The 15,717-nt window shown below is 42.0% G+C and overlaps 1 protein-coding gene across 9 annotated transcripts in view; it reads right to left on the bottom strand.

Annotated features, from left to right (window-relative positions):
- Window positions 1-15,717, bottom strand: part of nrxn2b (neurexin 2b) — an 813,260-nt gene that overhangs the window by 289,152 nt on the left and 508,391 nt on the right. The window contains exon 1 of one of the 9 annotated variants that reach the window (XM_032584261.1): window positions 1,021-2,852. The exons of 7 other annotated variants lie outside the window; for them this stretch is intronic. In XM_032584261.1, coding sequence (XP_032440152.1) covers window positions 1,021-1,357 — 337 coding nt within the window. In that variant the 5' untranslated portion in view covers window positions 1,358-2,852. Of the gene's footprint in view, window positions 1-1,020; window positions 2,853-15,717 lie in introns of those variants that run through there. One more of the 9 variants, XM_032584260.1, reaches the window with a different exon arrangement.

Raw genomic sequence — 15,717 nt, 5'->3', positions numbered from 1 at the left:
GAGCCCTGGGGATGGAAGTTGTGAACTGAACACATCTACAGAGACTAAAGGCAACCCAGCGACTACTGAGGGTCGGTGTTGTGCGGGCGAATCCGACACCCCGCCGACTGCAGGTACACTCTGGCAAAAGTGAGAGGTAGACAGTGGAAGTTAGAGGACTAGACAAGCTGTGGAGACTCACTAAGTGAATTTAAATTGGGCAGCATGAGCATGAACACGCTGAGGAATCAATATGTGCTATTAGCATCTCCTGTCAGCGAGGTTGTAATGAAGCACAGGAAAAGGAGGGGAAAAAAAATTGCAAAGAAAAGCTTGAGTTGGGGAACATCAAAGCGTTCATCAGTGTGAAACCCTGCCTTGTCCCTGACAGCTTAGGCTAAGAAAAGCACAGCAGCCGATGCGCCATAGAGCACTGAGCCAAAGACATATGCTGCAGAAAGTAGGACAAAATATGATGTGCTCAGGCAATTATCTATGGATTTTTTCCCTCAGTAGACAAAAAACCCTAATAGGCGTCACGTGACACCTACCGTCCTGAAACCCAGTTTGATACCATTCTTTTTCCTGACCACCATTATTCACTGTTTGGAGTGATTACATGGATTTAAATTTGCCACAGTTCCATAAGCCTATGGGCTCAAGATGGACTCTGAACTTGAAAGGCAAGTAGCAGAACCCAGCTGGCTGGGGATCTGGTGGAAAAAGCCCAGGAGGGAACAGGCAGTGGAAACATCACCCAACAGAGCCATGAGCCAGGAGGCTATCCTCTACAGGAAGCAGAGGAAGCCAAGGAGACTGCTTGTTGAAGCTTGGGGTCATCTCATTGTTTCTGAAATCACAACCATTCCAATGGTTGAATTGGTTACTTAGAGAGGATAATTTATGTTCACAACAAGCCCTAAGAAGATTAAGTCAACCCAAAACTTGAGATCTTCCAAGTCCTGCTAATGCAGATGTGGTTCTCAATGGCGGCTTCACAAAACAAATCGCCAAAGATAAGCAGAAAAACAAAGGTCTTACCATGGCCCCCACGTGTCACAAAGGGCATCCGGTTGATGGCAATGGGCACAGTGCCATGCTTGTTGTGGAAGTGGTGAACATGGTGGGTGGTGCTGAGGGAGGAGGAGACTCGGGCGGCTACGGCTGGACATGGGAACACCAGCAATGCCAGAGAGAGCACCAGCCGGAACAGCAGGGCAGGGCTGGCCCACACCACGGGGGACGCCGCCGCACCCTGCCTGGGCACCAATAGCAACCCTCCGTCTACCTCCACTTCCACCTCCTGCTCCATGGGGGCGGGGCCTGAGAAGAAGGGCAGGCCTCTCCCCCTCATGCGACACAAACAGGAAGTGAACATCTCAAAGGAATCCAGGGCCCATGATCCCCCCCAGCCTACCAGCCTGGGATTGGACAAAAAAATAAATAAATAAATAAATAAATAAAGGAACAGAAAATACAGATTAAAAAGAAGAATAAGCCAAGAAAGGGGGAACAAAAAAATCAAAAGCAGATCCGTTGCTTGAAAATCCCAAAAATGACTGGAAATAAAATCACTGAAGAAGAAAAAAAAAATACAAGATCCTTTCTGAGATGAAAAATCTCCAGGAGTCAAATATTGATATCCAGAAGCTTCTTGATCCTTTAAAACCAATTTCCTACTGCTACTCTAAAACAGCTAATTAAATCTAATAAATGGGACTGTCGAAACAGAATCTCAGCCGACAAGTACTAACTTAGCAAACATGGGACTCCATCTTAGACACTTGTCTGCGATGATCTTTCAGTCAATTGTTCTTCAGGATTCCCATTGCCTTGGGGAGATCTTCAGAGGTTTTCTCCTCCCATAATCCGAGTCTACCATCTCTGCTTAGTGTGCCCGACACAATTTATGGCAGCAGAACGAGAAAACATCTGAATAAAACCAGAGTGCAGAATAAACAGGAGCAGACAAGGATGCTACGAAGCGTCCAAAATCCGGTTCTGGGTTTTTTGGGGGTTTTTTTTATAGAATCCTTGAGGGAGCTATGAAAACCTTTCAGTCAGGAGCCGAGAGAAGAAAAAACACAGATTAAGAAATAAAATGAAGCACTCCAGGGCAAAGGAGAAATCTGGAGCAAAAACAGCTGGCTATTTCCAAGCGTGGTGTTGAAATCCTTCCCCTCTATTCTGGCAGGATAAATCAATACGGGTCATAGAATGCTGAACAGCACCCAAGAAAAACAGCTTAACAGGATTAAACCATAACCAAAAGCGCTGAAGTGCCTGGCGTTCAGTTCATCTCAACAATCTTCCCATCCTAGGACTGACAAACAAGCTCCGTCCTACTTGCTCCCTCCTCTCGCTTTGAGAAGCCGCTGCTGAGCTGCTTCAAAGACCGCTCTCCAAGGTGGGAAACCGACGGGAAACAGTTGCGGGTCCCCTTGATGGAGCGCCGACGCGGGAAGCTGCTGCCGCTGCTGGCTCACTCAGACGGTCTGACGGGGATGCTGCTGCCGCTGCTGCCTTTGCTGTGAAATTCATGCTAATTGAATCAGAAGCTGCAGCAACGAGCACATCCTTCCTGCCCGCGCAGTTCTCCCATCTCCTTTTCCTCCGATCGAGTCAGCCAGGGTGCCCACCCCCCCACCTCCACTCTTCCTTCCACCCCAAACTGCATACAGCTCTGTACTTGGCAAACCAAAAAGGAGGGGGGAAAAATAGCTACCAAAAAGCAAAACAAACACAAAAAGAACCTACGATAAGAGTCGGAAAAGAAGGATAAGGTAGACACATTTAGATCCTTTGGAAGCAAAGACCGTCAATGTGATACACAGGGCAGCGCAGTGATGGAGAGAGAGGGAGAGAGAAAAAGAGAGAGAGTGTGTGTGTGTTTGGTTGTCTTCCTGAAGCAGAGAGGGAGAAAAAAAAGTGAGAGCGAAGGAGCGGGCGAGTGGGAGGGGAACGAAGGAGAAGAGGACGCATGCAGAAATGATGGAAGAATCGCATGGATGTTGTGTACGATAGTTAAACACGTTGTAGAGAAGCTGCGGATTTTCAAACTGATCACTCTGCTGAGTGACAACATGTCCTAAAGATTCACACGCTACCCATCACAATTCTGTCACTAGTCCAATCTAGTGTCCGATCTCCAACTTCTTTGTTAGAAATCTGAGTTGATTCCAAGAACTGTAGCATAATACGACTTAAAATATGTGTTCTGCCTTCCTGTTGTGAACAACTATTGATATTCGAAGCAGAGGCAATGTTCTCTACATCAGTGTTTCCCAACCCTGGTCCTCAAGGCACACTGTCCTGCATGTTTTCCTCGCTTCAGTCCAGGTGATTTCAATTGGCAGGTGTTTGCTGAACTGCAATCAGCTGAATCAGACGTAGTGAAGCAGGAAGGCATGTAGTTACCAAACAAACAGGGAAACGCTGTTCTACCTGAAGTCAAAAAACGTTTTGTTTTAAATAGAGTACTTCTTTATGTGGCAGAAAGACAACCTTTATTTAAAGTTAGCGGTGTAGGGTATAATAGAGTCTATAATAGAGTCAGAACCCTCCAGTATGGAGTTTTGCTCTTCTCTGTCTCTGAAACTCATCAGGTAGTCTAAACAAAGGCCAGATATCACCTTGGCCAAAGGAAGGGGCTCTTGAACTGGACTGTCCATTTCTAGAGTACAACAACATTTCAGAGTAGGGGATGAATGTGTCTCTGTACTTCTAGACACAAATAAAGACAATTACAAAGTCAGCCTTCTATCACATGAAGAAGGAGCAAGTTCTCAACAAGATTATGAGAAACTAATGCATGCTCAGAAAACAAATTCAAAATATCTTTGTTAATTTAGGACCAAAAAAAAATACAAACCCGTCGTCGCCGTATCAAACTTCCAGACCTCTCTGGTCTTCTGGTTCTGGTCTGCTCTGAATCCCCAGAACCAGAACCAAACATGGAGAAGCAACATTCAGCTGCTATGTTCTTCCAAGATGGAACAAACTTCCAGAAAACTGCAAAGCAGCTGAAACACTGAGTTCCTTAAAGTGAAGTTGTTTAGAGTTGCCTTTGATTAATAATTGGAAAGCAGATTCATTCTGTTCTGGATTGCAACTTTTTCTTACTTTTACTTTGCCTCTGTATTTAATGTTTCTTTTTTGGTTGTTTACTGGGTTATGTAAACCACTCTGAACTGCCTTCTCGCTGGAACATGCTATACAAATCGATCTACCTTGAAGAGCTTATTGGGCCTGAAAATAGCCAACTTTAAGCCTTCCTCATTCAATAACATCATCTACATCAAAGATTGTGATTTTGGTTGTTGAAGCAAAGCTCTTGCTCTTCCTCAGTGTTCTTTCCATTTTGTTCACAACATAAATGTACTCAAAGTATCTCCCACATCTCCCTTCAGAAAGCCTGATGCATTGAGATGACAAAAGAAGATGAAGAGCAAGTCTCAATCATTCCCATTAAATCTGAAAAATGAACTTCAAAAGTGAGGAAAATTTGCACAAAACAAGATAAAGAAAGAAAGCAGAAATGAGGCGGAATAAGAAAAACAGAAGGTGGCGGGGTAGATTGTGTACGAGATAAATCAGGGCTGATAAAGATCGTATTTGGGACAGGAGCTCAGCACGGGAGACAAGAGGCAAGAAAAATGGCCGAAGCCGAGAAAAGGCAGGAGACGTCCTCTGCGCTGATGGAGAGAGCCGAGCCTGGGCTATTACTCATGTGTTCGCGCACCCACACACACAACAGGCAAACACGCTCACGCCAGTCAGCCAGGTGGGAGGGTCCCCCGGGAGACCGGAGATGCTGTGCTTGCTGATAGAGGGAGGAAACATCGCCCAGGGTGACCAGGACAAGAGTTCTGATCCGGCGCTAAGGCTGAACTCCCGAACTCAGAGCCAGGAAAACACAAAGCTTCTCAATGTTCTGACAATTATTCATTATTTGATTTTTTTTTTCTTTGGTAATGACAACGTTACCTTCGGAGGGCAGTGTGTGGACTGGGAACTCATTATGAGGAAAAAAAAACACAGAGGAGTGTACCAACACCTGCTGCTGAACTCCCCTACGGCAACAGAAGAAACAAGCAGCACAGAACACGAAAACACACACACACGCACGCACACACGCCGGTGAACAATCAGTCCTCAACGCGCACGCATGAATAAAAACCGCAACACACACTCTGGCAACTGTCGTGTCAGCGCAGCTGCCGTATGATGCAATGACTCGCATCTCAAAAAGGCTAAAAGCTACCAGGCTTCAGACGTTGAGCGTTCTGCCGGAGAAATTACAGACTCCAGAAATCCTTCAGGGGAAAGTACGGTCATAGATGGAGAAGGTGGGCTTAGCTGACTGACAGATGTGGGATCAAAGCCTCTCCTCTACACTCTAATCCCAAGGAAACATTCTTATGATTACACACCTAATTAATTAGACTTCAGACATCTCGAGTTGTTGAGAAGCCAAATACAAAGTAAGAGGATTCTCTCTCTTTTAAGTGCAAGGAGGAAATTCCAAGCGAGTTTAGCAGTAGAGGTAATGTTAACGTATGGGCCTGTTAAAAAACTGAGAAAGACACTGAGGAAAAAAAGAAGGCAAGAGCAGACTTGCAATTTTTTGTGTCGAAAAACAAAAGCTAGAATAACGGGACAAGTTTCCTCTCTTTAGTGAGTTCAGACGTACACCACAAAAAAAGCAAATCATAAATCTTTAACACCAGTTTTCCCATTTCTACTCAGTAGCTTTCTGCCATACTAAGGGCCCAGCGAGGGCTGCTTATGTAAGGACGCTGCAGGGAGACTTGTTTTAGAATTAGGGAACAAAGTTAGATGCTCTTATCATGGAGTGTTGGATGCATCAGACAAGATTCCATGCGTGTGTTTAACACATTAACACTAATCGCAACCATAACGTTAGATAACTTTAACCCATCAAAATCAGGACTCCATTCAGGCATGTTAGTGGTTCTTCTTCTGCTTTTGTGATGCTTTATAGAGTTTTTTTTTCATGAAAACCAAAAAAGCCAAGACTTTGAATTTCACGCAGCAGCCACATGACACATCACCGCCTGCGTACTGCTTGCGTTTTGTACCGTTTTCTCATGTTATTAAACGGTAATTAATTTATTTTTTTTTTACACAAAAAGAGGCACAGCTGTGGGTTGTTTTATCTGTGGCGCTGCTTTTTAATGTCTCAAAGAAGAAAGTGACTTTCAAATTGATACCTTTTCCTTTGCTAGTAAGGGAAATACCAACAGGAGCTTGACGCTTGCATTTGTGCTGCTTTTCTTTCTTTCATTTCCTTTGGCTACGTTGGGTTTTGTCAACTTCAGTAAATAATCCATATAATGTCACTGACAGTGTTAACCATGTGCAAAATTTGGGGGTTTGAGGGCTGACTTAAGTGTTTGAAAATAGGTCAAAAGGCTTAAGACCTCCTTTGGATCTGTTGTATGACTCCAAAACAGCATGTCTTGCCACCATTTTTGTACTTTGGGTTTTTAAACCCTATGATTTATTAATTGCCACTGCTTGTTTTCTGAATCGATTCCCTTAGGATTGCAATCTTCATCACAGTCAGTGTCATTTTCCTACCTCCTTCATGTGGTCAAAATTCCCCCCGGTTGGCTTATTCAAAATATTTCAGCTATCACAGTGTTTCAGTGATAACAGTTTCCATATGAATATAAAACTAGTCAGAATCAATTTATGTCTTTATGTTAGTTAATTAATGTGTTCTGTTACCCATCAAACACTGTAATCCCCCAAAAGGTCATAAGACTATGTGCACCATATGTGGCGCTATACGGGGAGTATCAGTGAATTATTTTGCTCACAGCTGGAGAGCTTTTTTTGGACTTTCCGAAGTGGAATTTCATGTTTGGACTCAAAGAGAAATTTCAGAACAAAATAATTTAGAGTGCAGTATAAACTGCTTTGCCATACAGAGCCCTTATTTAAATGGGTATATTTAAACAATGCATATGGGTTGAAAGAAAGCTGACCGAAATAAAGCATATCTCACACAGTGCAGAAGTAAAGTTTTAGCTTGATCTAGTGCAAAACCAAAGAATACTATTATAAATAGCTGCGCTTACATTTCGGTACAGCCAAAAACCACCTCATCCTATAGCATAAAAAACCTTTTTTTCCAAAATTGATTTGTTTGCATCAATCAAATTTATTTTCAAAATATCAAACTGCACAAGTATATGGTCAGAGGAAACACTAACCGAACCCTAATAAATTTTTTGTAGCGAAGCCTACAATAAATGCCTCCAGACTGAGGCTAAAAGCTGGAGTATGGAGTAAAACAAGGCTAATGCTGGTCATCACCGCAGGTCAAACTGATAACTTCACTGGACTTTGATCTGAATCAGGACCAGTCAGTTCAGACCCAATCCTCAACTTATTTTTAGGGTTCATTTAATTAACACTGAGGAAATAGACATGTAAAGGACAGAGGAGCACGCTGCTACGACACAAGTCATAGTCAAAGTTTTAGTCAAGTTATTGATGAGTACTACAGAGCTTTTCTAAAAGTGAGTAAACCCATGTTTGAAGCCGAGTAGACTGTTTAGAAGATCCACTGAGACAGACTATTGAACTTTAATTTAACTAATTAGTAAGAGAGTTTCCAAACCACTGACCTCAATACATTTGCGTTATTTTTCACCAGCTGTAATATGTCTTAACACGGCTTCACTAACCGTTTGGTACAGTAGTTAGAAAATGTGCTTAATTTGGTAATTTAGAATTTTGACTTTGCAAATGGAATTTGTACAAAACATAACATTAATGCAAATTAGAACGCTCATTGAAAGCAGACAACCACAGAGTCCACTGTGGTTTGCTTCTACAGCTGTTTTGATGTTTCAGAGTGTTTTCATTTCTTTTTTTATCATTACTGCATGCAAAGAAATACACGTTATTCGTGGAGTTACATTTATTAGACTTACATGGACATTTCTTTCTAAATTTGTCACATTTCTTTAGAGGTAGGACCCAAATGTAGAGTGTAATTGAAAGCAAAGTCTTCAATGAAAAAAACAACAACAAACAAGGAACTTACAATGAAAGAAACTGTGGGAAGACATCGGGCAAAAAGATGAACTGGGGAATAGGCAAAGAAACGCAGATAAGGACAGATGAATCAGTATGTTGCAGAAAGGAAGCTGTGTATACACTGAGGAGGGAGTAGACAATTACATGAGAACAAGAGCTAATCACAAGTAAGTAGATGCAGCTGGAGAAGGGAGCAGGCAAAGGCAAACAAGGAATTGAGAAACAGCTGGGAAGGAGAGCAGGCTGACCGGCAGAGGGAGAGAGAAAGATGAACAGGATTAATAAAAAAACAGAATCTACGTCAAACAAAAACACAAACCTGAAGGAAACGGTCCTAAGCAAGAAATGAACTGACGGAGCCAAATCTAATCATATTGTAAATAAATAGGTTAGGAAAACAAAAAAAACAGGAAGAAAACAATGAATAAGGAATGAGCACAAATAAACACTGGAGAAAACCAAAACAACCTGGAATCCTGTCACAATTAGATAACTCATGACGCTCTACTGAAAGGAATGAAAGAAGCACAGGACTACAAACCAACAATAGTAGGCCTTAAAATATCTATTTTGCCAAAAAAGAAACTCAATAAATTAGGATTTGCTCACCGCTAATTCTTTTAAACCTTTGACCCCACAGAGAAATTGGATTTGGACTTTTGAACAATCAACTTCGAGAACCAATTGTCTAAACTGTTCATTTCACAACAAATCCTTCATGTGTTTCCTCCTCTCCGTGCCTCATTGTCCAAGATGTCAATTTGTTTCAATCATCAGCCGGGTTAATCCCCAGTTTTACAGCTTTGCCTGAATCAGTCCTCCAGCGTCAAGTTGTAATCTTCTTAGAAAACTGCTCGAGATTCTTGACAAAATACCATCGTCTGAGAACAACACATGTATGATGGGGGAAAGAGAAGAGCTTGCTGTCTCCAAGTGAGCATAGATCACACACAGCAATCAAACTGTGCTTGCAAGACCGAGCGCAGTTGGACGCGAGATTATTACAGTACCCAGCTACTGATTTGTATCAACTAACTGGTCTTACGTTCTCATTAATTTTTCATTTAAGCAGCGCAATTGAAACTATATATATTTCTTGCTGCAGGGACGCTCATCCTTACAACCAATCGGCTTTGCGAGTTTCAAACTCTGCTGCTTTGTTTCGGTGGGGAAAAGAAAAGACAGTAAAGCCGTCCTATAGACGTAATGTGATTCGTGTTTATTTACTTACGTTAATATGCTTCTCTCGGGGAGTTCTTTTTTTTAATTAAAATCTATTGGTTTTCCACAAACCCAGCATCAATTATCCTGCTGGTAGTCAGACGCACACATTTACCCAACAAAGCCTTGAGAGCAAGCCGCAAAAATAAAATAAAAAAAATAGTAGAATGGAAAATGGATGGAGAGGGGGCAAAAAAATATTGAGCCATCTATCCAGAATAGACCAATGCATTAGAGGACAACGCTATAGGCAAAGGAATCCACTAATGGCATTGTGGTTTCACTCGTTATGAAATGTAGAAAATCTAGTTAAATGGATTTTTGCAGCACATGATATCAGGCTAACGGTAACTGGGAGGGATAATGACAGAGGTTTAACGTGTCGGTATCAATAAAGCCAAAAAAAGAGAGAGAGAGAAAGGAGGAAATGAAAAGGAATTGGGCAGGATGAGAAGACGTGAGGGACAAAAGGGGGGGGGAGTGTTTTAGATAATTACAGAGGCTGGATTAAAGTAAACCGTGTATTGTGGGCAAACGATGCCTCAGCTGGAAAGAGGAGACTAAAGATAAACTAGCTGAAGGGGGGAGTCTCCTGTTTCACATGGATGGGTGAGCACATCTTAATCATGTGGAATGATACGTCCTCAAGGGGAGTTAGCAGGATAAAGCAAGGAGATGCGGAAAAATTACATTAATCAGCCCACCGCCCACGTTCCTTTTCCACAACACCATGACAGTCGTTTTCCCTGAGCTCCTACCAGAGATCGGACTCTCAACACATCCACCTGCCACTCTACACCACTTCAGTCTGCTTTAATCGAACCCTAGTTTGTTTGTAGCCTGGCCGTCGCTTTCCTAAGCAATTCCGCTCGATTCTAATCTCGCTTCATGGCTCAGTCTACACTTCCTCCAATTGACTTGGGTTCCACAGGTAGAATTCCAACCAGGCCAATCAGCAATCAGATGGCGAAGTTGTGAACGACAACGTCAAATAGTAGTCTGGTTGTAGTTTTAGCAATGGCAGCAGAGGAAGTTGAACGAAGCCGTTCAGTTCGTGTTTTCCACGCCAAAAATCTGGTTTGTTTGGAGAGGTGTCCATGCGTAATCAAACTCTGGTCCGCCTAAAAATTGAGGTCTCGGTTCAGCTCAAATGAACTCTGTTTTCGTTGGAATGCATATGTGAAAGTCAAGCGGACCAGAGGCTGCTCCAAAACCAGGAAGTGGACTATAGCCCAGGGCATCCTGGGTAAATACAACCAAAACAAATGCGTGAGTCTAGCACTAGCAAGGAGAAATGGCTTACAATCTTTTACCATTGACGAAAAAGAAATCCTGCAATAATTAAAATCTAATGTCGCTTTGTTTACATTTCTCGAAGAAGGAAGTTGTATTGAGCATCTTCTTCAGAGGTTTTCCTGTTGTGTCCTTCAGTTGTTCTGAGAGGTGAACAGGTTTTCCCAAAGGGTCTGGTTTGTTTGACACAGTGCAGTGTTGAAAGTGAACCTCACCAGCTGAAAATGTAACAAATGTTCCAATTTTGGTCCCCAATCGAACCGAGTCTACCGGACTATCAGGTGTGAACACCCTTAGGGTCAACTCTCTATCGTGTTTGATAACTGTACAGGTGTGATATCTATCACTAGGCTGGGATGTTACATTTTTAAACACAGCAGGAGTTTGTTGCTGCAGTGGTGCTTTCTCAGCTAAATCAACACCATTCTAACAAATAAACGCGGCATTAAAACGACATCCTCCTATTGACAAAGTAGGACGTATGAGACTCCATGCAGCCCCAGGTACGGCCGCGGTCGATGTTCCTTAAAAACTACTTTTAAACTAAATAATCAACAAGCCTCAGCAGAGCCCACCCGGGAGGCTCATCCCACGTCTTTTACTTTTTCTGGGCAGTTTTACTCTCATTTATTTAAAGGTCTGTTATGCTAATGCATGCACATAAATTATTAAGTGGAGGCTGAAAATGGTTGCTACAATGCAGAATTCATCACACCAAGAGCAGCGCTGCTAATTTGTTCCACAAGTTAAACATAAAATAATCCATAACACCTGCCAAAGTCTGTAGATCTTCCTCAGGCGGGTTTTTTTTTTGTTTTTTTTTCCGCCTTCTTTTGCTTCACGCTAACATCATCGAAATGCAAACTAGGGATACGACTTGTGGGCTGGAACGCCTTCCCCCTATCTAGCTTGCTCACTCGCTCGTCTCCTCCCCCCCGCCCTGCAGACATCCATCCATCCATCTCTGCATTCTAACACTGCGCGGTGAGTCAGCTGTCACTGTCTGTCCCTGCAGCTGTGGTCCCAGCTGTCTGGGCCAGATGGCCTCGTCTCCACCTCATTCGCAATGTTTACGAGGGGGCGCCCTAACCCGGAGCCACGGACAACTGCCCCCGGGAGTGGGCTGCTCTCGCTGGGCTGAAACTAAATGGAAAAGAGATGCATGTGGCGCACAAAGGAGGTGTCAGTACTAGTCACTCGCTGTGACAAAATCCCTCCCCAGCCACCAAACTGCGATTACACCTTTAAAACTAGCTTCAGCGGTATTCAATCTTTTTTTTTTTTTTAAAGGGCTTCATCTTTCTACGTGCAACAACTTCATAGGTTGATTTACAGGTTTACTGTGAACTGAAAATGATTCCTTTCTGCGCGCTATTGTGAAGCTAATAATTGGGGTACATGCTGAAAGGTTGGTGGGGAGGGAGAGTGCCTGCTAAAGCCATTCCAGAATAATACTGGCTCACAGTAATCTCTTGCACACAGGGAGAATTTCTGACAAGGATTTAAGGATTTTAAATACAATTTCTATACGCAATGAAGGCGCAACAATAGCACCGGGGAGCGAGAGGGAACAGAGCATGGCGCGAGAGAGAAAGAGAAAGTCAGCTCCGTATGGGGTGGGGAGAGAGGAATGAAAGAGGAAACAGAGTCATCATCTTTCTGGGGAGCCAGATTGCAGAGCTCTAGGGTATAAGGCACCCCTAGAGTTCATAATGCCTCCCCAATCACATCTAATTTATCCACAGTCTACGTGAAGAGGAGGAAGTTAATGTGAGTTTGTGAATGAGTGTGAAAGAAAGAGAGAGACAGAGAGAAAGCTGCATGTAAATTGAGGATGTGAATTATGTCAAAAACCCTTTTTCAGTGATGCAGGTGTGCATGACTGAGAAAAAGGAGAGTCAAGACGTTCAAGGAAGCTGTACTAAGGGTTATAGTTTCGGATTTTAGATACAGCGAGGCTGACAGTGGAACTGTTGGTGACGCTGCTGCCTTGCAACAAGCCCTTGGTTTGAATCCCAGCCTGGGGTCTTTCTGTATGGAGTTTGAAAGTTCTCCCTGTGAAAGCGAGGGTTCTCTCCGGGTACTCCAACTTCCTCCCACAGTCCAACAACATGACTGTTAGGAGACTGATTGATCTCCTAAGTAAAATTTTTGCTTGAACCATGTGTCTTTGTAATAAACTAGTGACATGAGGTGGGCAATAAGAACTTAAAGTTTTATCACACTATTTTAATAACTGCTATTCATTCCTTCTTTTTTGGGTAACTGCATGGCAGCAATCAAACCCCACTAACATAAATACTGGTCTTAGAAAAAACATTCCTATTTGTAAAAAAACTTTTAAGACCTCAGTCACATAAAGAAGTGTCATTTGTATCACTAAAACTTGGTCTTCAAATTAATTGATATTTAGTGATACTTTCATTGAACAAACAGTGAGGAAAATGGTAAAACCAACAATCCTGACAATATGGACAATTCAAACATCATTAATCGGAATTTATTGTGAGAACAATAAATCTAAATTCTTATCATGATAAGAAATTTATCACAATAAATGATAACCTGCCAGGATCAGCATGTATCAGCATATTCAAAAAATGGCGCCGGCACTGCTGGCTGCTTGCAGACGCAGCTCCCGTCGTGTGTGTTGAAGTAATTTCCCTGCTAGGATGAATAAAGTACTTCTATTCTATTCTATTCTATGTATAAAAAATAGATGGATAGTTGGAAATGTACAGTGCTGATGTCACAAGAACTACCTGAATCAATTAGTGAAATGGTCCAGTAGTAACTGAGGTGGGTGCAAAGGTCATCTGCATCTATTTTAAAAGATGTGTCTCATCCACTGCAGGAGAGTTCAGATCCACCTGGACTCAGATATTTAATCACAAAATGTAAAACTAAGTGCTATAAAAATTATTTCTACTCCTGCTGCTGTAAGTTTCCAAAATTGGTTCTAAAATAGTCTTAATATTGTTTATTTTTTTATTTTGTCCGGATGAGGATATTATATTTAAGATTGTGTGTTTTTTGTTTGATTGATTTTACAATTTTTGAAGTAGTGAGCACCTGATTATTTTTAATTATGTTATAATCACTGTGCATTTTTGTTAAATGCCATGTCTGGCAAGAGAGTTGACTCACCTCAGTGTAATAAAATATATTTAATACTCTAAATAAAATTGATTGATTGATTTGACTTGTCAGAGTTTAAAAAAAAAAATTTAATACTGATTTTTTTAAGTGGCACAAAAACTCAACTGCCGTTTTTTATTTACCTATGAAATCACAACTGGGATCCTGGACTAATGTTACACTGAACCGGTTTTATAGCTGCAAGTAATAAAACCAGTGAACGGTTCAATGTGGAGCACAGGCATCAGACTAAGCCACAATTAATAGTACAGGCCGATAATATATCCACCGGTGTTTCATGCATTCAGAAAAAAAAAGATCACTGCATGTACCAACAGATGGCAGAAAAATCTGATGGTACAGCACTATGTGTGCCACTGATTTAATACAATACAAACCTGCTGAAGCCAAAAAGTGAATCACTTCGTTTCCCCCTGATTTAGATTCAAAGCAGTCGTACTGGATTAGTTTTGGGGGATTTTAACTTCCCTTTAGTTTTATTTTTCTGACTAATATTTAGAAAATTTACATTTCCATCTGCAGATGAAATGCAGCCCGTGACCCAGTTCCAATCGTATTGAAACCACCTACCGTCACAACATGTTGGTTATAAAAAGTGTTGTTTACACAAATCTGCTGTACATAACATCCATGATTTTCAGTTTTGCAGAGCATTCTAGATCAACATACCTTGAAATTTTAAACATATATGAATGGCATGCTTAACTGTGGGATTTGGTAGCAATTATGCGTGATGATAAACCTGATGGGCTCTGGTCGGGCTGAAATTATCTAAAGCAGTTCATGTCGCAGTCGCATGACGCAAATTGCATCATTTCATTGTGAACCGCCAGCAGTCCTCCCCTTCTTGTCACAACACCCTCGACGAACTTTTTGCTCCCCTCGGCATGCAGAACGATCAAACTATCGTAGGCATATTTGTTTATGCGGAAAAGCGCAGGGATACCTGCAGGGATAGCTGACTACTCAGCTTCTAGAAGCTGGGATTCCAGTCAAAGAGCAGAACGGTTAGTTTTAAAGAGCAATTATCCGAGACCATGAGGAAGTGAAACATTCCCTCGGTGTGTCTTTAGGACCCCAGGGGGTGAGTACGAACACAAACGTATTGAAAATAACGCGATGCACATCGAGTATTACAGCTATTACAGCTAGAGAAGTCCTTCACAAAGATTTTTTTTTAATCATTTGAACATCTTGTAATATTTTCACTAACAGAAACTGAATGCTTTACATAACTTAGTATCTTGTGAGATAAATACTCGTGTAACCTTCTCCAAAAAGATTTCATTTTCATCTGATTTCATTAAGATCTCAAGTTAGAAACCCAATTTCTCTCTTTTGTAAAACCTTCTTGGCGACAACACAAAGTTACACAGACTTTAAAAAATAAAATAAAAAATTATGGATCTACCTGTGTGGAGATTCCCATGATAACTATGGCACTTTAGTGAAAGGAGTGCATATAAAGAAACTTTTGTACATAAAACAGATGGCACATCTACTCTGAGAAAGCCAACACTAAGTAAAGAATGAACCACTAAATGACAGAATAATAACATTTTAAACAGATATCAGTTTCCCCAGCTGCTTTGGACCGGACATCGCTTATTCCAGACATGTTTCTCCCTCCATCTGTCCAGTAGTGGACACGAACCCCCCTTCTGTCGGGCCGCCTTTGTGTCATTTCTTCGTCAGGGGAAAAACCCCTCAAATAATTGCTTGGCAGTGTAAAATCTCAACTTCCTTTAACGTGATCATAATTTTGCTTCTGCCTGGGAGAGTGCAACTTCTCTAAATGCAGAGGCTATATGATTTTAGGGTATGTCTGGGCTGAGTGTGTGACTGTATTTAGAGTTGGCTTGCCTGTGTGTGCATGCCGCGTGGCGGTTGTGGCTAAAGATCAGAGCCCTTAGTGCAGTATAGCTGACTGAAATCAGGATTTCAAAGTTAATGGACGGGGTGACGGCTGCCTCCTCGACGTGTCAGCCTTTG

Source organism: Xiphophorus hellerii, chromosome 14 (genome assembly GCF_003331165.1).
Source record: "Xiphophorus hellerii strain 12219 chromosome 14, Xiphophorus_hellerii-4.1, whole genome shotgun sequence".
NCBI lineage: Eukaryota > Metazoa > Chordata > Actinopteri > Cyprinodontiformes > Poeciliidae > Xiphophorus > Xiphophorus hellerii.
Note: the sequence above shows the minus strand (reverse complement) of the source record. Positions and strands in the feature narration are given on the sequence as shown.